Below are 26,405 nucleotides of genomic sequence, written 5' to 3' on the forward strand. Positions count from 1 at the left end.
GGGAGGAGACACAGGGAGGAACACAGGGAGGAGACACATGGAGGAACACAGAGAGGAACACAGGGAGGAGACACAGGGAGGGACACAGGCAGGGACACAGGGAGGGACACAGGGAGGAGACACAGGGAGGGACCCATGGAGACAGGGAGGAGACACAGGGAGGAACACATGGAGACAGGGAGGAGACAGAGGGAGGAGACACAATGAGGGACACATGGAGGAGACACAGGGAGGAACACAAGGAGGAGACACATGGAGGGACACATGGGGGAACACAGGGGGGAACACATGGAGGAGGGACACATGGAGGAGACACAGGGAGGGACACATGGAGACAGGGAGGGAGACTACAGGGGAGTGACACATGGAGGAGACATAGGGAGGGACACATGGAGGGACACATGGAGGGACACATGGAGGAGACACAGGGAGGAACACAGGAGAGACACATGGAGGAACACAGGGAGGAGACACAGGGAGGGACACATGGAGGGACACATGGAGGAGACACAGGGAGGAACACATGGAGACAGGGAGGAGACAGAGGGAGGAGACACAATGAGGGACACATGGAGGAGACACAGGGAGGAACACAAGGAGGAGACACATGGAGGGACACATGGGGGAACACAGGGGGGAACACATGGAGGGACACATGGAGGAGACACAGGGAGGGACACATGGAGACAGGGAGGAGACACAGTGAGTGACACATGGAGGAGACATAGGGAGGGACACATGGAGGGACACATGGAGGGACACATGGAGGAGACACAGGGAGGAACACAGGGAGGAGACACATGGAGGAACACAGGGAGGAGACACAGGGAGGGACACATGGAGGGACACATGGAGGAGACCCAGGGAGGGACACATGGAGACAGGGAGGAGACACAGGGAGGAACACAGGGAGGAGACACATGGAGGAGACACAGGGAGGGACACAGTGAGTGACACATGGAGGAGACACATGGAGGAACACAGGGAGGGACACATGGAGGAGACACAGGGAGGGACACATGGAGGGACACAGTGAGGAGACACAGGGAGGGACACATGGAGTGACACATGGAGGAGACACAGGGAGGGACACATGGAGACAGGGAGGAGACACAGGGAGGAGACACAATGAGGGACACATGGAGGAGACACAGGGAGGAACACAAGGAGGAGACACAGGGAGGGACACATGGAGGGACACAGTGAGTGACACATGGAGGAGACACAGGGAGGAACACATGGAGGGACACATGGAGGGACACAGTGAGTGACACATGGAGGAGACATAGGGAGGGACACATGGAGGGACACATGGAGGAGACACAGGGAGGGACACATGGAGGAGACACAGGGAGGAACACATGGAGGAGACACAGTGAGTGACACATGGAGGAGACATAGGGAGGGACACATGGAGGACACATGGAGGGACACATGGAGGGACACATGGAGACACAGGGAGGGACACATGGAGACAGGGGAGGGAGACACAATGAGGGACACATGGAGGAGACAAAGGGAGGAACACAGGGAGGAGACACAGGGAGGAACACAAGGAGGAGACACAGGGAGGAACACAAGGAGGAGACACAGGGAGGAACACAAGGAGGAGACACAGGGAGGGACACATGGAGGGACACAGTGAGTGACACATGGAGGGACACAGTGAGTGACACATAGATGAGACACATGGAGTGACACATGGAGGAGACACAGGGAGGGACACATGGAGACAGGGAGGAGACACAGGGAGGGGCACATGGAGGAGACACAGGGAGGGACATATGGAGGAGACACACGGAGAGACACCATGGAGGGACACAGTGAGTGACACATGGAGGAGACACAGGGAGGGACACATGGAGGGACACAGTGAGTGACACATGGAGGAGACACAGGGAGGGGCACAGGGAGGGGCACATGGAGGAGACACAGGGAGGAGCAACAGGGAGGGGCACAGGAAGGAAAGGAATTAACATCCACAGAGACACAGACCAAGACAGAGAGAGACAGGGACAGAAACAGCGAGAGACAGGGACAGAGACAGAAAGAGAGACAGACAGAGACATAAACAAAGAGAAACCGAGACAAAGACAGGAACAGGAACAGAGTCAGAGACAGGGCATACAGTAACATTTTAAGATCGGATTCAATCCATATTGCAGAAGATCAGCGTAGAGTTCGATGTAAATTTAAAAGCAATTTTCCCATGTTTGCAGAGATAGCGTTCATGGTAAACACTGTACATGTCGGTTCAATCCCCCCCAAAAGACATAATATTTTAACATGGACCTTCCGCAGTACTTCCACAATAGGGATTGAATCCAGCTCTGATTCCCTCCCCATATCTTCACTATTGACTGTTGGTCCTCTTTCTCACCCTGTCCCTGGTCAACATCTGGGCTCTGTTCTTGTGTTGGATCTTAATGACTCCAGGAGGTTGTACCCAGGCCTCTCCGTCCACTTGGATAGGAACACCCTCATCTCCCAGGATAGTGATCTTCACTGAGCGACACTGACAGTGGAGGAAAGAGTCATTGGATGAAAGACTACAGTAGAGTAAAGGTAGTGTGTGTGTGTGTGTGTGTGTGTGTGTGTGTTTGTTACCTGTGCTATGCGGTGATGTTGCAGTTTGATGACTCTGGACACAGCCATCTGCATACTGCCAAACACTGCTACCACCTCCAGGATTTTATCATCAAATGACGGGGCACAGAATATCTAAACACACACACGTGCACACACACGCGCACACACACGCACACACACACACACACACACACACACACACACACACACACACACACACACACACACACACACACACACACACACACACACACACACACACACACACACACACACACACACGGGTTAAAACACAATGAACACAGTTACAGTACATTGCTCTAAAGTACGACCCTGCCTCACACAGGAAGCGGCGCAGGTCCTAATCCAGGCACTTGTCATCTCCCGTCTGGATTACTGCAACTCGCTGTTGGCTGGGCTCCCTGCCTGTGCCATTAAACCCCTACAACTCATCCAGAACGCCGCAGCCCGTCTGGTGTTCAACCTTCCCAAGTTCTCTCACGTCACCCCGCTCCTCCGCTCTCTCCACTGGCTTCCAGTTGAAGCTCGCATCCGCTACAAGACCATGGTGCTTGCCTACGGAGCTGTGAGGGGAACGGCACCGCAGTACCTCCAGGCTCTGATCAGGCCCTACACCCAAGCAAGGGCACTGCGTTCATCCACCTCTGGCCTGCTCGCCTCCCTACCATTGAGGAAGTACAGTTCCCGCTCAGCCCAGTCAAAACTGTTCGCTGCTCTGGCCCCCCAATGGTGGAACAAACTCCCTCACGACGCCAGGACAGCGAGTCAATCACCCACCTTCCGGAGACACCTGAAACCCACCTCTTCAAGGAATACCTAGGATAGGATAAGTAATCCTTCTCACCCCCCCCCCTTAATGATTTAGATGCACTATTGTAAAGTGGCTGTTCCACTGGATGTCAGAAGGTGAATTCACCAATTTGTAAGTCGCTCTGGATAAGAGCGTCTGCTAAATGACTTAAATGTAAATGTAAATGTAAATGTAAAGCAGGGCTGCCCAATCCTGGTGCTGAAGGGCAAAAACACATTTCTACCTTGTTCTCACCTGGTGTCCCAGGACTAAATTATTCCCTTATTAGAACCAGTGTTTCGACCCCCTGGGACCTAAACAAGCTCTGCTTTAGAGCATGTTGATGACACTTATGGTGTGTGTAGGGGGGGAATTATTTGTGCATACATTATCCTTATCCTGATCATCACCATCATAACCATCATCATCATAACCATCACCATCATAACCATCACCATCATAACCATCACCATCATAACCATCACCACCATGACCATCATCATCATAACCATCATCATAACCACCACCACCACCATCATAACCATCACCATCATAACCATCACCATCATAACCATCATCATCACCATCATAACCATCATCATAACCACCACCACCATGACCATCATCATCATAACCATCATCATCACCATCATAACCATCATCATAACCACCATCGCCATCATCATCATTATCATCATAACCATCATCATAATCATCATCATAACCATCATAACCATCATCATAACCATCATCATAACCACCATCGCCATCATCATCATTATCATCATAACCATCATCATCATTATCATCATAACCATCATCATAATAATCATCATAACCACCATCGCCATCATCATCATTATCATCATAACCATCATCATAACCACCACCACCACCATCATAACCATCACCATCATAACCATCATCATAACCACCACCACCATGACCATCATCATCATAACCATCATCATCACCATCATAACCATCATCATAACCACCATCGCCATCATCATCATTATCATCATAACCATCATCATAATCATCATCATAACCATCATAACCATCATCATAACCATCATCATAACCACCATCGCCATCATCATCATTATCATCATAACCATCATCATCATTATCATCATAACCATCATCATAATAATCATCATAACCATCATCGTCATCATCGTCATCATCACCATCATCATCACAATCATCATCACCATCATTATAACGATCATGACAATCATCATAACCATCATCATAACCATCATCATAACCATCATGACCATCATCATCATCATCACCATCACCACCGTCATCATAATCATCATCGTCATCATGGTCATCACCATCACCATCATAACCATCATCACCATCAACATAACCATCATCATCACCATCATCATCACCATCATCATAACCATCATCATCATCACCATCATCATCACCATCATCATAACTAACATCATAATCATCATCGTCACCATCGCCATCATCATCATAACCACCATCACCATCATAACCACCATCACCATCATCACCATCATAACCATCATCATCATAACCATCATCACCATCACCATCATAACCATCATCACCATCACCATCATAACCATCATCACCATCACCACCATCACCATCATAACCATCATCATCATCTTAACCATGACCATCATCACCATCACCATCATAACCATCATCACCATCATAACCATCATCACCATCATCATCCTAACTATCACCTGTAGTGGACATTTCCTGTATTTACCAAATCATGAGAGCAAACCACACACAAGTCAGAGTTATCATAAAGTCCATCTTTAATTATATGAGCTCCATCACAACCCTGTGACTCTCAGATTAATTCAGTGTCTGTAAATGAATTCTCTGAGAGTGCTTACACATTGCAACTGATATCCTTTATAGCAAATACACACATAGCCAGACAGCATTGGCTATAAATTATCGTTCAGCCTTGTCTCCTAAACTATGTTCTTATCTCGCTCTTGGTACCACTCAGGACCAAAAACAAAACCTCATCAACAGGCATATATCAAATACACCCCTCCTGGACAAGATCACAGAGACACAGTGACTGGCACACAGACATTGTGGAGCCAAGAGATAATTGGTTCCCCCTCAATCATCCCTTCACATGGTTTAAAAGATATGTTTACATATGAAGACAAGCTTGACCTCTCCCCTCCTTGCGGCCCAAGTAACTGAACCCAGGACAGAGAAAGGATAACTGCAAATGGCCACCACTATAGTACAACAAGATACATTCTAAATGAGAAGTAACTCACAAGCATATAATGAAAATAAAACATCTTATCTATGTTACCCAACTATTCTGATACATCCCCAATACCCGTCATCACCATCATCGTCATAACCATCATCACCATCATGACCATCATCATCATAACCATCATAACCAGCCGTCTTCATCGACCTGGCCAAGGCTTTCAACTCTGTCAATCAAAGCATTCTTATCGGGCCGACTCAATAGCCTTGGTTTCTCAAATGACTGCCTCGCCTGGTTCACCAACTACTTCTCAGACAGAGTTCAGTGTGTCAAATCGTAGGGCTGTTGTCCGGACCTCTGCCAGTCTCTGGGGGTGCCACAGGGTTCAATTCTTGGGCCGACTCTTTTCTCTGCATATATCAATGATGACCCTCTTGCTGCTGGTGATTCTCTGATCAGCCTCTAAGCAGACCACACCATTCTGTATACATCCATCCCTTCTTTGGACACAGTGTCCAAATTAACTTCAATACCATACAACTCTCCTTCAGTGGCCCTCAACTGCTTTTAAATGCTAGTAAAACTAAATGCATGCACTTCAACCGATTGCTGTCCGCACCCACCTGCCCGACTAGCATCACTACTCTGGACGGTTCTGAATATGTGGACAACTACAAATACCCAGGTGTCTGGTGAGAAAGCATATTGATTATATTACAAAAACAATGAACTATAAGCTTAGGTTACTATACAGATCTAAGAATTGTTTTACTGTATCCATTGGAAAGAACTTAGTTACCCAACTACGGCTTCCTATCCTAGACTGTGGTGATGTCATCTACAGTATAGAAACATGCCTGTCCCGAGGGACTAGGTGTGTGAGGTAAGAATCAGGCGCAAAGAGCTTCAATATGGCACCAAAATACAATGCCCAAAACACAGGGCACGAAAAATACAGACCAACCCAAAACACAGGGTACCCGGTCCGGGAACACGAACACACCCAACAACACAACAATAACACAAGATTAATCCCGCACAAAACAAGGGCGGGTTTACTAGCCTTAAATAAGGAAGCCCATCAGGAAAACATAATAGGACACAGGTGCAACTCATAAGACAAAACAAACAGGAAAAGGGATCGGTGGTGGCTCGTAGGCCGGTGACAACGTCCACTGAGCACCGCCCCAACAGGCAGGGGAGCCAACTTCTAGTAGGCCGGTGACGACAACCGCTGAGCACCGCCCAAACAGGCAGGGGAGCCAACTTCTAGTAGACCGGTGACAACGACCGCTGAGCACCGCCCAAACAGGCAGGGGAGCCAACTTCTAGTAGACCGGTGACAACGACCGCTGAGCACCGCCCAAACAGGCAGGGGAGCCAACTTCTAGTAGACCGGTGACAACGACCGCTGAGCACCGCCCAAACAGGCAGGGGAGCCAACTTTGGCGGAAGTCGTGACACTACCCAAGACCTTAATCTCTGGAGATTCATTCTTGGATGCCACTATTGCACAATGTATTGTCTGTCACTCCCAAAACAGAAGACAATTGCATTGGTACCATTTATTTTTATTTTTTATGTATCAACTTTTTAAATTTCCAGGTATATATTAAAGGGTAAATCAGCAGTATCTACATAAATTTTGAATGATATGAGACCATTGATTCTTGAGCAATATAACTTAGAAATGCCTTGTGAGATGCCTAAGACAGTGGCAGATCACGTGTAACAACACCTGCAAAGGATCAGTACATCCGAACATCACAACAACTGCCCGAGTTACACCAGGAACGCACAATCCCTCCATCAGTGCTCAGACTGTCCGCAATAGGCTGAGAGAGGCTGGGCTGAGGGCTTGTAGGGCTGTTGAAAGGCAGGTCCTCACCAGACATCACAGGCAACAACATCGCCTGGTTAAGAGTGCTCTTCACTGACGAGTTTATCATCAAAGGAATGAGCATTACACCTGCAATCGATCCCGCCTGTACTCTGGAGCGGGACCAATTTGGAAGTGGAGGGTCCGTCATGGTCTGGGTAGGTGTGTCACAGCATCACAGCTTGTTGTCATTGCAGGCAATCTCAATGCTGTGTGTTACAGGGAAGACATTCTCCTCCCTCATGTGGTGCCCTTCCTGTAGGCTCATCCTGACAATGCCACCAGCCATACTGCTCATTCTGTGTGTGATTTCCTGCAAACAGGAATGTCAGTGTTCTGCCATAGCCAGCAAAGAGCCTGGATCTCAATCCCATTGAGCACATCTGAGACCTGTTGGATCGGAGGGTGAGGGCTAGGGCCCATTCCCCCAGGCATGTCCGGGAGGTTGCAGGTGCCTTGGTGGAAGAGTGGGGTAACATCTCACAGCAAGAACTGGCACATCTGGAGCCGTCCATGAAGAGGAGATGCACTGCATTACTTTACGCAGCTGGTAGCCACACCAGATACTGACTGTTACTTTTGATTTTGACCCCCGCTGTTCAGGGACACATTATTCCACTTCTGTTAGTCACATGTCTGTGAAACATGTTCAGTTTTTGTCCCAGTTGTTGAATCTGTTATGTTCATACAATTATTTACACATGTTGAGTTTGCTGAAAATAAACACAGTTGACAGTGAGAGGATTTTTTTATAATTTCTTTTATTATAGATGCTCAGTTTTATTAGTTGTATTAGTAGTTGTAGCAGTAGTTTTATTAGTTGTATTAGTAGTTGTAGCAGTAGTTTTATTAGTTGTATTAGTAGTTGTAGCAGTAGTTTTATTAGTTGTATTAGTAGTTGTAGCAGTAGTTTTATTAGTTGTATTAGTAGTTGTAGCAGTAGTTTTATTAGTTGTATTAGTAGTTGTAGCAGTAGTTTTATTAGTTGTATTAGTAGTTGTAGCAGTAGTTTTATTAGTTGTATTAGTAGTTGTAGCAGTAGTTTTATTCGTTGTATTAGTAGTTGTAGCAGTAGTTTTATTAGTTGTATTAGTAGTTGTAGCAGTAGTTTTATTAGTTGTATCAGTAGTTGTAGCAGTAGTTTTTATTTGTTGTATTAGTAGTTGTTAGTTGTATTAGTAGTTGTATTAGTAGTTTTATTAGTTGTATTAGTAGTTTTATTAGTTGTACTAGTAGTTTTATTAGTTGTACTAGTAGTTGTAGCAGTAGTTTATATTAGTTGTATTAGTAGTTGTAGCAGTAGTTTTTATTAGTTGTATTAGTAATTTTACTAGTAGTTTTATTAGTAGTTTTAGTAGTTGTATTAGTAGTTTATATTAGTTGTATTAGTAGTTATTAGTAGTTGTAGCAGTAGTTGTAGCAGTAGTTTATTAGTTGTATTAGTAGTTTTATTAGTTGTATTAGTAGTTTATATTCATAGTTTTATTAGTTGTATTAGTAGTTTTATTAGTTGTATTAGTAGTTTTATTAGTTGTATTAGTAGTTGTAGCAGTAGTTTTATTAGTTGTATTAGTAGTTGTAGCAGTAGTTTTATTAGTTGTATTAGTAGTTGTAGCAGTAGTTTTATTAGTTGTATTAGTAGTTGTAGCAGTAGTTTTATTAGTTGTATTAGTAGTTGTAGCAGTAGTTTTATTCGTTGTATTAGTAGTTGTAGCAGTAGTTTTATTAGTTGTATTAGTAGTTGTAGCAGTAGTTTTATTAGTTGTATCAGTAGTTGTAGCAGTAGTTTTTATTTGTTGTATTAGTAGTTGTTAGTTGTATTAGTAGTTGTATTAGTAGTTTTATTAGTTGTATTAGTAGTTTTATTAGTTGTACTAGTAGTTTTATTAGTTGTACTAGTAGTTGTAGCAGTAGTTTATATTAGTTGTATTAGTAGTTGTAGCAGTAGTTTTTATTAGTTGTATTAGTAATTTTACTAGTAGTTTTATTAGTAGTTTTAGTAGTTGTATTAGTAGTTTATATTAGTTGTATTAGTAGTTATTAGTAGTTGTAGCAGTAGTTGTAGCAGTAGTTTATTAGTTGTATTAGTAGTTTTATTAGTTGTATTAGTAGTTTATATTCATAGTTTTATTAGTTGTATTAGTAGTTTTATTAGTTGTATTAGTAGTTTTTATTAGTTGTATTAGTAGTTTATATTAGTAGTTTTTATTAGTTGTATTAGTAGTTGTGGCCGTAGTTTATTAGTTGTATTAGTAGTTTTATTAATTGTATTAGTAGCTGTATTAGTAGTTTATATTAGTTGTAGCAGTAGTTTATTAGTTGTATTAGTAGTTTTATTAGTAGTTTTTATTAGTTGTATTAGTAGTTGTTGCAGTAGTTTTATTAGTAGTTGTAGCAGTAGTTTATATTAGTAGTTGTAGCAGTAGTTTATATTAGTTGTATTAGCAGTTGTAGCAGTAGTTGTATTAGTAGTTTTATTAATTGTATTATTAGTTGTATTAGCAGTTGTAGCAGTAGTTGTATTAGTTGTATTAGTATTTTTATTAGTCGTGTTTATTCGTTGTAGCAGTAGTTTTATTAGTTGTATTAGTAGTTTATATTATTGTATTATTAGTTGTATTAGAAGTTTTATTACTTTATATTAGTTGTATTAGTAGTTTTATTAGTTTATATTAGTTGTATTAGTAGTTGTATTAGTAGTTTTATTAGTTGTATTAGTAGTTGTAGCAGTAGTTGTATTAGTAGTTTTATTAGTTGTATTAGTAGTTGTAGCAGTAGTTTATTAGTTGTATTAGTAGTTTTATTAATTGTATTAGTAGTTGTATTAGTAGTTTATATTAGTTGTAGCAGTAGTTTATTAGTTGTCATTATCATAGTTATCATTATCATCATCATTACCATAACCATAGTCATCACCAACATTACCATAACCATAGTCATCACCATGACTTATCTCCCTCGATTGAAAACTGTCTCTGACATTTTATTCACCTCCAAATCGTCTAGTGAGATCAGGGGAGGTTAGAGTTTAGATTAGAAACTCTGGAGTGAAAGGCTCCTCTGACTTGATATTGATCTCTCTGTCCACACGGTCCATGATTAGGTCAAGGTAATGATGAATCAGACATCATTGTACTACAACATTCCTCTGCTCTGATCCACTCATAAATGCCTATTTAAAGCAGATCTGTACTAGTTAGCTCCATGCACGTCAAAGGCTCAGAGAGGCTGTGATCTATTGTACTGTAGTTTAGAGTAATAGCACTAGGTGGAGCCCTACTCACAATAACACACCCTTCATTGAGTACTATGTGACATCAAATAAAATAAAATAGTATTTGTCAAATGCGTTGAATACAACAGGTGTAGACCTTACAGCGAAATGCTTACTTACAAGCCCTTAACAAACAATGCAGTTCATTTTTTAAATGAAAATAAAAAATAAAAGTAACAAATAACAAGTAAAATAACACTATCATTATTTTGGATAGTCAGATTAATATAATAGTTTGATTAAAACGAATTCCCAAATAATCCTGTTTACACAGACACATCTGAAATCAGGCTACCTGATGGGACTGTAAATCTAGAAAATCTGGAATCAAAATAAATGTTCTACCACAGCGACCATGTTATTTATGCCAAGACTATTTGATTAGGAGTTCGGACATATACAGTTTGTTTGTGAAAACTATTTCTAAGATGCGTACTTTTAGATTTTACAAATTCACTTCACTCGTCCATAACAGGGAGGCTTGTGTTGCTGGTGCTGGCATACGGACAGATCAAATACACCCCTGGAACTCTGATTAAGACCTTCACCTAATCATTCTAAAGGTCGCTCAGAAAACCAGGTGCTTCAATCATATGCTTACTTTGATTATGACCTGACGCCGATTAAGAAAAGCAGAGTAAAGTGTTCACATGACTAATGCCATACTCTGAACAGACAGTTAACCCACATGACTAATGACATACTCTGAACAGACAGTTAACCCACATGACTAATGCCATACTCTGAACAGGCAGTTAACCCATATGACTAATGCCATACTCTGAACAGACAGTTAACACACATGACTAATGCCATACTCTGAACAGACAGTTAACCCACATGACTAATGCCATACTCTGAACAGGCAGTTAACCCATATGACTAATGCCATACTCTGAACAGACAGTTAACCCACATGACTAACGCCATACTCTGAACAGGCAGTTAACCCACATGACTAATGCCATACTCTGAACAGACAGTTAACCCACATGACTAATGCCATACTCTGAACAGACAGTTAACCCATATGACTAATGCCATACTCTGAACAGACAGTTAACCCACATGACTAACGCCATACTCTGAACAGGCAGTTAACCCACATGACTAATGCCATACTCTGAACAGACAGTTAACCCACATGACTAATGCCATACTCTGAACAGGCAGTTAACCCACATGACTAATGCCATACTCTGAACAGACAGTTAACCCATATGACTAATGCCATACTCTGAACAGACAGTTAACCCACATGACTAATGCCATACTCTGAACAGGCAGTTAACCCACATGACTAATGCCATACTCTGAACAGACAGTTAACCCACATGACTAATGCCATACTCTGAACAGACAGTTAACCCATATGACTAATGCCATACTCTGAACAGACAGTTAACCCAGATGACTAATGCCATACTCTGAACAGACAGTTAACCCACATGACTAATGCCATACTCTGAACAGACAGTTAACCCACATGACTAATGCCATACTCTGAACAGACAGTTAACCCACATGACTAACGCCATACTCTGAACAGACAGTTAACCCACATGACTAACGCCATACTCTGAACAGACAGTTAACCCACTGTTCCTAGGCCATCATTGAAAATAAGAATTTGTCCTTAACCGACTTGCCTAGTTAAATAAATAAAAATAAATAAAAAAACTCGGCCTTCTGTCGTAATCAGTTTAATTTCAAATTATTAGTGTTCATGTAAACGTACTCACTGATATCAATTCAACAGGTTTATTTTCATTGGGGCCAAAATAGTCAGAGGTCTGAAGATGGTTTATAGTTTGAACACAGTTTAAGAAATATGTTTGTGCATGTGGATTTACTGCAAGTGTGTGTGTGCACCTGTGGTGTGTGTGCAGAGAGTAAATGCTGAGGATGATGTGTGTGTTGGATCAGTTCCACTGGAAGTCCTCCCAGCAGCTGGCTCTGTCCCAGCACAGCTGTTACAACACCACGTCAGAGGTAACCTTTTATCTAACCTTTATTTAACTAGGCAAGTCAGTTTAGAACAAAGTCTTATTTTCAATGACGGCCTCCCCCTGCGAAGCTAGCCCAATTATGCGCTGCCCTATGGGACTCCCAATCATGGCCGGATGTGATGCAGGCTGGAATCGAACCAGGGCGTCTGTAGTGACGCCTCAAGCACTGAGATGCAGTGCCTTAGACCGCTGCGCCACTCGGGAGCACCAACCTCACTGCCCTTGATTTACAACACCACGTCGCACACACACAGAGGTAACCTTACGGAACTAGGGGCCTGTCATGCCAAATAGTGTCCCCCTGTCACAAAGTACCAACCAGAGGTGGTATAGTTATGTTTGTCTGTTCTCCTACAACACTGAGCCAGCAGCCATAAAGTACCAACCAGAGGTGGTATCATTATGTTTGTCTGTTCTCCTACAACACTGAGTCAGCAGCCATAAAGTACCAACCAGAGGTGGTATCATTATGTTTGTCTGTTCTCCTACAACACTGAGCCAGCAGCCATAAAGTACCGACCAGAGGTGGTATCGTTGTTTGTCTGTTCTCCTACAATACTGAGCCAGCAGCCATAAAGTACCGACCAGAGGTGGTATCATTATGTTTGTCTGTTCTCCTACAACACTGAGCCAGCAGCCATAAAGTACCAACCAGAGGTGGTATCATTATGTTTGTCTGTTCTCCTACAACACTGAGCCAGCAGCCATAAAGTACCAACCAGAGGTGGTATCATTATGTTTGTCTGTTCTCCTACAACACTGAGTCAGCAGCCATAAAGTACCAACCAGAGGTGGTATCATTATGTTTGTCTGTTCTCCTACAACACTGAGCCAGCAGCCATAAAGTACCAACCAGAGGTGGTATCATTATGTTTGTCTGTTCTCCTACAACACTGAGTCAGCAGCCATAAAGTACTGACCAGAGGTGGTATCATTATGTTTGTCTGTTCTCCTACAACACTGAGTCAGCAGCCATAAAGTACCAACCAGAGGTGGTATCATTATGTTTGTCTGTTCTCCTAAAACACTGAGCCAGCAGCCATAAAGTACCAACCAGAGTCACACACACAGTTTTGGTAGAACAGCACTCACGTCGTCCTCCTTGGTTCCTCCCCAGAAGTTTGTTCCACCTGCATAGCTGGGGATGTTCAGCACCGCAATGCCCTGAAGGCTGGGCAGGGGGATGTACTGGCCGTCACACTGGACGGACACACACACACACACACACACACACACACACACACACACACACACACACACACACACACACACACACACACACACACACACACACACACACACACACACACACACACACACACACACACACACACATTTAATGTTAGGCTCTATTCCAATATGTCCGCCATTCTATCCACCACAAGACATAGATTTTTCACGGGAATGTTGCTTCTAGTAATTCTAGTTCTATGGTTTCGTCTCTCACCTCCAGTTGAACCTTCTGTTCTAGATTCTTGTAGGTTCTCTGGAGGAGTTCCTTGGTGCCCAGAACCCCATACCATACCCTGTTCTTAGTACGACTCCTAGAGAAGGGTGTGGGGGTGTGTGGGGGGGGGGGGGGGGGTGTAGTGAGGAAGAGAAAGGAGTGTAATGAGAAAAGGGTGAGAGAATAGAGGAGAGAGGAATGAGAGACCAGTGGAGCGGGATGAGGGAGGAGAGGAGAGATAAACCTAGAGCTCACCTGCACTTCTCTGGGTGTTCTTCCCTCTTGTTGTTGAACTCCAATGTGATCTTAGCATCCAGCCCAACGCCAAAGTAGTTGTTCATTACACACTTCTCACTAAAGCCCTCTCTGTGGGGAGATAGAAAGACACAGAGAAGTTCACAAAACTACACAAACCTTTAAAAATATATATGTTTTGATCTGGTCACTCACAGTTAAAGTCTTAAACTTTCTGAATATGGTAGCCTAAAGGTCAGAGCTGAGAGGTCAGAGGGTCTTACAGTGAGTCCAGGTCAGAGTCCAGAAAGGGCGTAGCTCCAAATGGGTCGATATTAGCCAGCAGCATCTTACTGATGATGGAGCTACCAGCTATAGAGGCTGCCAGACCAGCACGCAAACCTGTACAGAGAAACAGCGGTGTTCTTAAAAACTGCTGTGTGTGGTATGTCTACATGTCTCAGGGCCAACAATATGTGTGTGTGTGTGTGTGTGTGTGTGTGTGTGTGTGTGTGTGTGTGTGTGTGTGTGTGTGTGTGTGTGTGTGTGTGTGTGTGTGTGTGTGTGTGTGTGTGTGTGTGTGTGTGTGTGTGTGTATGTTTTAGGCTTGGGCAGTATACCGTAAACTGGGGCTTTTGAAAATAGCCACGGGATGGTTTTTCAATACCATCAATACCGTTGAAACTATTTCTTTGAAATGTTAGATTTTTATTTGAATATTTGTCACTACTTTTTAAATAAATACCTGCAGTCAAATTGTGTGCAATACGTTAGGCGATAAAGAAGATTGCATTCCTCATTTCACATTATTTTTTATTCTGAAGCTTACCAGTAGTCCCCAGTCACAGGATGTTTGTCTGCAAGCACACAACAACGAGAGACCGAGGCCTTGTGAGTCACTCACTGTTGTACAGCATGCGCCAGGTGAACTAATTACAGTATGGAATTCACAAATAAATGTTTGCCAGCTAGATATCTCTTAAACTATTAAGTTAAAGCTGCAATATGTAACTTTTTGGGTGACCCGACCAAATTCACTTAGAAATGTGAGTTATAGATCTGTCATTCTCATCGAAAGCAAGTTTAAGAAGCGGTAGATCTGTTCTATGTGCGCTACTTCTATGCTCCCCGTTCTTAAGTTTCGTTTTTTGCGTCTTTGACTCTCGGTTTTGCAACCCAGCTTCAAACAGCTGAAAATACAGTATTTTTGTTTTTTGAAAATATATTTCACAGTGATTTAGATGGTACAATAATTCTCTACACTACACATTGCTTGTTTTGTTACATAAACAGAAATTAGGCAAATTATTTTAATTTTAGCAATCAGGAAATGGCTACTGTCTAAAACGTGCAGTTGTGCATTTGGTTTGCTCATTTAGTAGGTAGCTATCTAAATCCAGCTTCGCTTGGTAACAGCAGAGAATCCCCTCCTAGATCCAGCTTGCTGCCTAACATTTTTTTTGTAAGAAACATTTTTGAGTTACTTGTATGAATTTATGAGCTGGGATGTCAGTCCTGTAAATACTTTAGGTCAGAGACTAAAATATGTATAAAATGTTTGCAATGCGCCCGTTTGTATTTAGTTGGAATTCTCTATGGGATTTTACATGTTGAACGTATTTGTTAGCATTGCTAATCGTTATGAAGGTATGACGATCTGTCTGTGTGTGTGTGTGTGTGTGTGTGTGTGTGTGTGTGTGTGTGTGTGTGTGTGTGTGTGTGTGTGTGTGTGTGTGTGTGTGCGTGTGTGTGTGTGTGTGTGTTTACATGTATCAGGGCAGGTGTGTGTGTGCATACGCGTGAGCATGAACCATGTATGTGTGTATGTGTGTATGTGAAATGTGCATGTATGTGTGTATGGCGCCCATGTGTGCATATACCGTAGGATGTACCAGGGCAGATGATACGCGTGTTGAGTACAGGCAGGTTCTCCTTGCTGGTGGTGAAGGGTGTGATGGAGAAAGAGCCACATGATTGGCTGCTGCGACTCACACACCTTTCAGGAGGGGAACAAGGACTCTTAGCCACTAGAGAGAGAGAGACAGAGCAAGAGACATAGACAGAGACAGAGACAGAGACAGCGAGAGAGAGAGAGAGAGAGAGAGAGAGAGCGAGAGAGAGAGAGAGAGAGAGAGAGAGCAAGAGACATAGACAGAGATAGAGACAGAGACAGGGACAGAGACAGCGAGAGAGTGAGAGAGAGAGAGAGTGTTAGTACATAGACATTCACTATCTATTCTAGTATGTACTAAAGATCACCATCTATTCTAGTATGTACTAAAGATCACTATCTATTCTAGTATGTACTAAAGATCACTATCTATTCTAGTATGTACTAAAGAGCACTATCTATTCTAGTATGTACTAAAGAGCACTATCTATTCTAGTATGTACTAAAGAGCACTATCTATTCTAGTATGTACTAAAGAGCACTATCTATTCTAGTATGTACTAAAGAACACTATCTATTCTAGTATGTACTAAAGAGCACTATCTATTCTAGTATGTACTAAAGATCACTATCTATTCTAGTATGTACTAAAGATCACTATCTATTCTAGTATGTACTAAAGATCACCATCTATTCTAGTATGTACTAAAGATCACTATCTATTCTAGTATGTACTAAAAAGCACTATCTATTCTAGTATGTACTAAAAAGCACTATCTATTCTAGTATGTACTAAAGAGCACTATCTATTCTAGTATGTCCTAAAGAGCACTATCTATTCTAGTATGTACTAAAGAGCACTATCTATTCTAGTATGTACTAAAGATCACTATCTATTCTAGTATGTACTAAAGATCACTATCTATTCTAGTATGTACTAAAGAGCACTATCTATTCTAGTATGTACTAAAGAGCACTATCTATTCTAGTATGTACTAAAGATCACTATCTATTCTAGTATGTACTAAAGATCACTATCTATTCTAGTATGTACTGCACTATCTATTCTAGTAAACTAAAGCACTATCTATTCTAGTATGTATTCTAGTATGTAAGAGCACTATCTATTCTAGTATGTACTAAAGATCACTATCTATTCTAGTATGTACTAAAGAGCACTATCTATTCTAGTATGTACTAAAGATCACTATCTATTCTAGTATGTACTAAAGTATCTAAAGACTCACTATCTATTCTAGTATGTACTAAAGAGCACTATCTATTCTAGTATGTACTAAAGAGCACTATCTATTCTAGTATGTACTAAAGATCACTATCTATTCTAGTATGTACTAAAAGATCACTATCTATTCTAGTATGTATTCTATGTAAAAGCACTATCTATTCTAGTATGTACTAAAGAGCACTATCTATTCTAGTATGTACTAAAGAGCACTATCTATTCTAGTATGTACTATCTATTCTAGTATGTACTAAAGATCACTATCTATTCTAGTATGTACTAAAGATCACTATCTATTCTAGTATGTACTAAAGAGCACTATCTATTCTAGTATGTACTAAAGAGCACTATCTATTCTAGTATGTACTAAAGAGCACTATCTATTCTAGTATGTATAAAGAGCACTATCTATTCTAGTATGTACTAAATATCACTATCTATTCTAGTATGTACTAAAGAGCACTATCTATCTATTCTAGTATGTACTAAAGAGCACTATCTATTCTAGTATGTACTAAAGAGCACTATATATTCTAGTTTGTACTAAAGAGCACTATCTATTCTAGTATGTACTAAAGCACTATCTATCTATTCTAGCAATATCTATTCTAGTATGTACTAAAGATCACTATCTATTCTAGTATGTACTAAAGAGCACTATCTATTCTAGCATGTACTAAAGAGCACAATCTATTCTATTATGTACTAAAGAGCACTATCTATTCTAGTATGTACTAAAGAGCACTATCTATTCTAGTATGTACTAAAGATCACTATCTATTCCAGTATGTACTAAAGAGCACTATCTATTCTAGTATGTACTAAAGAGCACTATCTATTCTAGTATGTCCTAAAGAGCACTATCTATTCTAGTATGTACTAAAGAGCACTATCTATTCTAGTATGTACTAAAGAGCACTATCTATTCTAGTATGTACTAAAGAGCACTATCTATTCTAGTATGTACTAAAGAGCACTATCTATTCTAGTATGTACTAAAGAGCACTATCTAGTCTAGTATGTACTAAATATCACTATCTATTCTAGTATGTACTAAAGAGCACTATCTATCTATTCTAGTATGTACTAAAGAGCACTATCTATTCTAGTATGTACTAAAGAGCACTATATATTCTAGTTTGTACTAAAGAGCACTATCTATTCTAGTATGTACTAAAGAGCAATATCTATTCTAGTATGTACTAAAGATCACTATCTATTCTAGTATGTACTAAAGAGCACTATCTATTCTAGCATGTACTAAAGAGCACTATCTATTCTAGTATGTACTAAAGAGCACTATCTATTCTAGTATGTACTAAAGAGCACTATCTATTCTAGTATGTACTAAAGAGCACTATCTATTCTAGTATGTACTAAAGAGCACTATCTAGTCTAGTATGTACTAAATATCACTATCTATTCTAGTATGTACTAAAGAGCACTATCTATCTATTCTAGTATGTACTAAAGAGCACTATCTATTCTAGTATGTACTAAAGAGCACTATATATTCTAGTTTGTACTAAAGAGCACTATCTATTCTAGTATGTACTAAAGAGCAATATCTATTCTAGTATGTACTAAAGATCACTATCTATTCTAGTATGTACTAAAGAGCACTATCTATTCTAGCATGTACTAAAGAGCACTATCTATTCTAGTATGTACTAAAGAGCACTATCTATTCTAGTATGTACTAAAGAGCACTATCTATTCTAGTATGTACTAAAGATCACTATCTATTCTAGTATGTACTAACGATCACTATCTATTCTAGTATGTACTAAAGAGCACTATCTATTCTAGTATGTACTAAAGAGCACTATCTATTCTAGTATGTACTAAATATCACTATCTATTCCAGTATGTACTAAAGATCATGATCTATTCTAGTATGTACTAGCGATCACTATCTATTATAGTATGTACTAAAGAGCACTATCTATTCTAGTATGTACTAAAGATCACTATCTATTCTAGTATGTACTAAATAGCACTATCTATTCTAGTATGTACTAAAGAGCACTATCTATTCTAGTATGTACTAAAGAGCACTATATATTCTAGTATGTACTAAAGAGCACTATCTATTCTAGTATGTACTAAAGAGCACTATCTATTCTAGTATGTACTAAAGATCACTATCTATTCTAGTATGTACTAAAGAGCACTATCTATTCTAGTATGTACTAAAGAGCACTATCTATTCTAGCATGTACTAAAGAGCACTATCTATTCTAGTATGTACTAAAGAGCACTATCTATTCTAGTATGTACTAAAGAGCACTATCTATTCTAGTATGTACTAAAGATCACTATCTATTGAGGTATGTACTAAAGATCTAGGGGAGAGTCGATAGAACAAGGGGATTACATCAGAGAGTATACAATTCCTACTGCTCTGAGGCAGGAAGAAGATTCCTTGTGAACAGGAAGAGCCCCTGTCCAACAGACAACGACACATCATACAGGACACGGACACACACACTTAGGGACAAACAAACACTGTGTTTGTAAATACTACACTGTGCTATGTAAATACTACACAATGCTGTGTAAATACTACACAGTGCTATGTAAATACTACACTGTGCTATGTAAATACTACACAGTGCTATGTAAATACTACACAGTGCTATGTAAATACTACACTGTGCTATGTAAATACTACACTGTGCTATGTAAATACTACACAATGCTATGTAAATACTACACAGTGCTATGTAAATACTACACAGTGCTATGTAAATACTATACAGTGCTATGTAAATACTACACTGTGCTCTGTAAATACTACACTGTGCTATTTAAATACTACACTGTGCTCTGTACATACTACACTGTGCTATGTAAATACTACACAGTGCTATTTAAATACTACACTGTGTTCTGTAAATACTACACTGTGCTCTGTAAATACTACACTGTGCTCTGTAAATACTACACTGTGCTCTGTAAATACTACACTGTGCTCTGTAAATACTACACTGTGCTCTGTAAATACTACAGTGTGCTATGCAATTCTTTTTATTTTTTTATTTCACCTTTATTTAACCAGGTAGGCAAGTTGAGAACAAGTTCTCATTTTCAATTGCGACCTGGCCATGATAATGCAAAGCAGTTCGACACATACAACAACACAGAGTTACACATGGAGTAAAACAAACATACATTCAATAATACAGTAGAAAAATAAGTCTATTTACAATGTGACAATGGAGGTGAGATAAGGGAGGTAAAGTCAAAAAAAGGCCATGGTGGCGAAGTAAATACAATATAGCAAGTAAAACACTGGAATGGTTGATTTGCAGTGGAAGAAAGTAGAAATAAAAATAATGGGGGGCAAAGGAGCTAAATAAATAAATACAGTTGGGGAAGAGGTAGTTGTTTGGGCTAAATTATAGAGGGGCTATGTACAGGTGAAGGAATCTGTGAGCTGCTCTGACAGCTGGTGCTTAAAGCTAGAGAGGGAGATAAGTGTTTCCAATTTCAGAGATTTTTGTAGTTCTTTCCAGTCATTGGCAGCAGAGAAAATACTACACTGTGCTATGTACATACCATGTAGAGATATTCGGCCACTCTTGAAATACCTAATCCAGCTATCCAATGACTGCACTATCAATAACAAACTAAAAAGACACGGACGCAAACACTTAGGGACAAACACACACTCTATGTTTGTAAATACTACACTGTGCTATGCAAATACTACACTGTGCTATGTAAATACCATGTAGAGATATTCGGCCACTCTTGAAATACCTAATCCAGCTATCCACTGACTGCACTGTCAATAACAAACTAAACCAAGTATAATTTAATCAGGAGAAATAAAGTTCATGTTTTCCATTTGTAATTCTTCACAAACCCTTTAATTTAATTACAGCAGGGAACATCATGTGTGGGCTTGTCAGACAGAGCCTCGTTCCCTGACACGGTGTAGTAAGGTGGGGCATGTTCCCTGTGACAGGGTGTAGTTAGTTGAGGACATGTTCCCTGTGACACGGTGTAGTTAGTTGAAGACATGTTCCCTGTGACACGGTGTAGTTAGTTGAGGACATGTTCCCTGTGACACGGTGTAGTCAGTTGAGGACATGTTCCCTGTGACACGGTGTAGTTAGTTGAGGACATGTTCCCTGTGACAGGGTGTAGTTAGTTGAGGACATGTTCCCTGACACGGTGTAGTTAGTTGGGGACATGTTCCCTGTGACAGGGTGTAGTTAGTTGAGGACATGTTCCCTGTGACAGGGTGTAGTTAGTTGAGGACATGTTCCCTGACACGGTGTAGTTAGTTGAGGACATGTTCCCTGTGACACGGTGTAGTTAGTTGAGGACATGTTCCCTGTGACAGGGTGTAGTTAGTTGAGGACATGTTCCCTGTGACACGGTGTAGTTAGTTGAGGACATGTTCCCTGTGACAGGGTGTAGCTGGTTATAGACATGTTCCCTGTGACAGGGTGTAGTTAGTTGAGGACATGTTCCCTGTGACACGGTGTCGTTAGTTGAGGACATGTTCCCTGACACGGTGTCGTTAGTTGAGGACATGTTCCCTGACACGGTGTCGTTAGTTGAGGACATGTTCCCTGTGACACGGTGTCGTTAGTTGAGGACATGTTCCCTGACACGGTGTCGTTAGTTGAGGACATGTTCCCTGACACGGTGTCGTTAGTTGAGGACATGTTCCCTGACACGGTGTAGTTAGTTGAGGACATGTTCCCTGACACGGTGTCGTTAGTTGAGGACATGTTCCCTGACACGGTGTAGTTAGTTGAGGACATGTTCCCTGTGACACGGTGTCGTTAGTTGAGGACATGTTCCCTGACACGGTGTCGTTAGTTGAGGACATGTTCCCTGACACGGTGTCGTTAGTTGAGGACATGTTCCCTGACACGGTGTAGTTAGTTGAGGACATGTTCCCTGTGACACGGTGTAGTTAGTTGAGGACATGTTCCCTGACACGGTGTCGTTAGTTGAGGACATGTTCCCTGACACGGTGTAGTTAGTTGAGGACATGTTCCCTGTGACACGGTGTCGTTAGTTGAGGACATGTTCCCTGACATGGTGTAGTTAGTTGAGGACATGTTCCCTGTGACACGGTGTCGTTAGTTGAGGACATGTTCCCTGTGACAGGGTGTAGTTAGTTGAGGACATGTTCCCTGACACGGTGTCGTTAGTTGAGGACATGTTCCCTGACATGGTGTCGTTAATTGAGGACATGTTCCCTGTGACACGGTGTAGTTAGTTGAGGACATGTTCCCTGTGACAGGGTGTAGTTAGTTGAGGACATGTTCCCTGACACGGTGTCGTTAGTTGAGGACATGTTCCCTGTGACACGGTGTAGTTAGTTGAGGACATGTTCCCTGTGACACAGTGTAGTTAGTTGGGGACATGTTCCCTGTGACAGGGTGTAGTTAGTTGAGGACATGTTCCCTGTGACAGGGTGTAGTTAGTTGGGGCATGTTCCCTGTGACAGGGTGTATTTAGTTGAGGACATGTTCCCTGTGACACAGTGTAGTTAGTTGGGGACATGTTCCCTGTGACAGGGTGTAGTTAGTTGGGGACATGTTCCCTGTGACACGGTGTAGTTAGTTGAGGACATGTTCCATGTGACACAGTGTAGTTAGTGGAGGACATGTTCCCAGTGACACGGTGTAGTTAGTTGAGGACATGTTCCCTGTGACACGGTGTAGTTAGTTGAGGACATGTTCTCTGTGACACGGTGTAGTTAGTTGAGGACATGTTCCCTGTGACACGGTGTAGTTAGTTGAGGACATGTTCCCTGTGACAGGCTGTAGTTAGTTGAGGACATGTTCCCTGTGACACGGTGTAGTTAGTTGAGGACATGTAGTTAGTTGAGGATATGTTCCCTGTGACAGGGTGTAGTTAGTTGGGGACATGTTCCCTGTGACACGGTGTAGTTAGTTGAGGACATGTTCCCTGTGACAGGGTGTAGTTAGTTGAGGACATGTTCCCTGTGACAGGGTGTAGTTAGTTGGGGACATGTTCCCTGTGACACGGTGTAGTTAGTTGAGGACATGTTCCCTGACACTGTGTAGTTAGTTGAGGACATGTTCCCTGACACGGTGTAGTTAGTTGAGGACATGTTCTCTGTGACAGGGTGTAGTTAGTTGAGGACATGTTCCCTGTGACAGGGTGTAGTTAGTTGAGGGTATGTTCCCTGTGACAGGGTGTAGTTAGTTGAGGACATGTTCCCTGTGGCACGGTGTAGTTAGTTGAGGACATGTACTTAGTTGAGGATATGTTCCCTGTGACAGGGTGTAGTTAGTTGGGGACATGTTCCCTGTGACACGGTGTAGTTAGTTGAGGACATGTTCCCTGTGACAGGGTGTAGTTAGTTGAGGACATGTTCCCTGTGACAGGGTGTAGTTAGTTGGGGACATGTTCCCTGTGACAGGGTGTAGTTAGTTGAGGACATGTTCCCTGTGACACTGTGTAGTTAGTTGAGGACATGTTCCCTGACACGGTGTAGTTAGTTGAGGACATGTTCCCTGTGACACTGTGTAGTTAGTTGAGGACATGTTCCCTGTGACAGGGTGTAGTTAGTTGAGGACATGCTCCCTGACACGGTGTAGTTAGTTGAGGACATGTTCCCTGTGACACGGTGTAGTTAGTTGAGGACATGTTCCCTGTGACACGGTGTAGTTAGTTGAGGACATGTTCCCTGTGACACTGTGTAGTTAGTTGAGGACATGTTCCCTGACACGGTGTAGTTAGTTGAGGACATGTTCCCTGTGACACGGTGTAGTTAGATGAGGACATGTTCCCTGTGACACGGTGTAGTTAGTTGAGGACATGTTCCCTGTGACACTGTGTAGTTAGTTGAGGACATGTTCCCTGACACGGTGTAGTTAGTTGAGGACATGTTCCCTGTGACACGGTGTAGTTAGTTGAGGACATGTTCACTGACACGGTGTAGTTAGTTGAGGACATGTTCCCTGTGACACGGTGTAGTTAGTTGAGGAGATGTTCCCTGTGACACGGTGTAGTTAGTTGAGGACATGTTCCCTGACACGGTGTAGTTAGTTGAGGACATGTTCCCTGTGACACGGTGTAGTTAGTTGAGGACATGTTCTCTGTGACAGGGTGTAGTTACTTGAGGACATGTTCCCTGTGACAGGGTGTAGTTAGTTGAGGACATGTAGTTAGTTGAGGATATGTTCCCTGTGACAGGGTGTAGTTAGTTGGGGACATGTTCCCTGTGACACGGTGTAGTTAGTTGAGGACATGTTCCCTGACATGGTGAAGTTAGTTGAGGACATGTTCCCTGTGACACGGTGTAGTTAGTTGAGGACATGTTCCCTGTGACACTGTGTAGTTAGTTGAGGACATGTTCCCTGACACGGTGTAGTTGGTTGAGGACATGTTCCCTGTGACACGGTGTAGTTAGTTGAGGACATGTTCCCTGTGACACGGTGTAGTTAGTTGAGGACATGTTCCCTGTGACACTGTGTAGTTAGTTGAGGACATGTTCCCTGACACGGTGTAGTTAGTTGAGGACATGTTCCCTGTGACACGTTGTAGTTAGTTGAGGACATGTTCCCTGACATGGTGTAGTTAGTTGAGGACATGTTCCCTGTGACACGGTGTAGTTAGTTGAGGAGATGTTCCCTGTGACACGGTGTAGTTAGTTGAGGACATGTTCCCTGACATGGTGTAGTTAGTTGAGGACATGTTCCCTGTGACACGGTGTAGTTAGTTGAGGACATGTTCTCTGTGACAGGGTGTAGTTAGTTGAGGGTATGTTCCCTGTGACAGGGTGTAGTTAGTTGAGGACATGTTCCCTGTGACACGGTGTAGTTAGTTGAGGACATGTTCCCTGTGACAGGCTGTAGTTAGTTGAGGACATGTTCCCTGTGACACGGTGTCGTTAGTTGAGGACATGTTCCCTGTGACACGGTGTCGTTAGTTGAGGACATGTTCCCTGACACGGTGTCGTTAGTTGAGGACATGTTCCCTGACACGGTGTCGTTAGTTGAGGACATGTTCCCTGACACGGTGTAGTTAGTTGAGGACATGTTCCCTGACACGGTGTCGTTAGTTGAGGACATGTTCCCTGACACGGTGTAGTTAGTTGAGGACATGTTCCCTGTGACACGGTGTCGTTAGTTGAGGACATGTTCCCTGACACGGTGTCGTTAGTTGAGGACATGTTCCCTGACACGGTGTCGTTAGTTGAGGACATGTTCCCTGACACGGTGTAGTTAGTTGAGGACATGTTCCCTGTGACACGGTGTAGTTAGTTGAGGACATGTTCCCTGACACGGTGTCGTTAGTTGAGGACATGTTCCCTGACACGGTGTAGTTAGTTGAGGACATGTTCCCTGTGACACGGTGTCGTTAGTTGAGGACATGTTCCCTGACATGGTGTAGTTAGTTGAGGACATGTTCCCTGTGACACGGTGTCGTTAGTTGAGGACATGTTCCCTGTGACAGGGTGTAGTTAGTTGAGGACATGTTCCCTGACACGGTGTCGTTAGTTGAGGACATGTTCCCTGACATGGTGTCGTTAATTGAGGACATGTTCCCTGTGACACGGTGTAGTTAGTTGAGGACATGTTCCCTGTGACAGGGTGTAGTTAGTTGAGGACATGTTCCCTGACACGGTGTCGTTAGTTGAGGACATGTTCCCTGTGACACGGTGTAGTTAGTTGAGGACATGTTCCCTGTGACACAGTGTAGTTAGTTGGGGACATGTTCCCTGTGACAGGGTGTAGTTAGTTGAGGACATGTTCCCTGTGACAGGGTGTAGTTAGTTGGGG

The 26,405-nt window shown here is 42.2% G+C and overlaps 1 protein-coding gene across 1 annotated transcript in view; it reads right to left on the bottom strand.

The window, feature by feature from the left end:
* Nucleotides 1–2,380: 2,380 nt before the first annotated feature.
* The window catches only part of LOC135534234 (diacylglycerol kinase eta-like), a gene marked incomplete at its 3' end in the record, with an annotated part of 35,675 nt that continues 11,650 nt past the window's right edge, over nucleotides 2,381–26,405 (bottom strand). Inside the window, exons 5-11 of the mRNA XM_064961315.1 lie at nucleotides 16,369–16,515; nucleotides 14,773–14,890; nucleotides 14,510–14,620; nucleotides 14,255–14,351; nucleotides 13,900–14,007; nucleotides 2,608–2,721; nucleotides 2,381–2,515 (exon numbers count right to left, since the gene is read on the bottom strand). Coding sequence (XP_064817387.1) covers nucleotides 2,381–2,515; nucleotides 2,608–2,721; nucleotides 13,900–14,007; nucleotides 14,255–14,351; nucleotides 14,510–14,620; nucleotides 14,773–14,890; nucleotides 16,369–16,515 — 830 coding nt within the window. The remainder of the gene's footprint in view (nucleotides 2,516–2,607; nucleotides 2,722–13,899; nucleotides 14,008–14,254; nucleotides 14,352–14,509; nucleotides 14,621–14,772; nucleotides 14,891–16,368; nucleotides 16,516–26,405) is intronic.

The sequence above is a fragment of the Oncorhynchus masou genome, unplaced genomic scaffold, assembly GCF_036934945.1.
Source record: "Oncorhynchus masou masou isolate Uvic2021 unplaced genomic scaffold, UVic_Omas_1.1 unplaced_scaffold_3176, whole genome shotgun sequence".
Taxonomy (NCBI): domain Eukaryota; kingdom Metazoa; phylum Chordata; class Actinopteri; order Salmoniformes; family Salmonidae; genus Oncorhynchus; species Oncorhynchus masou.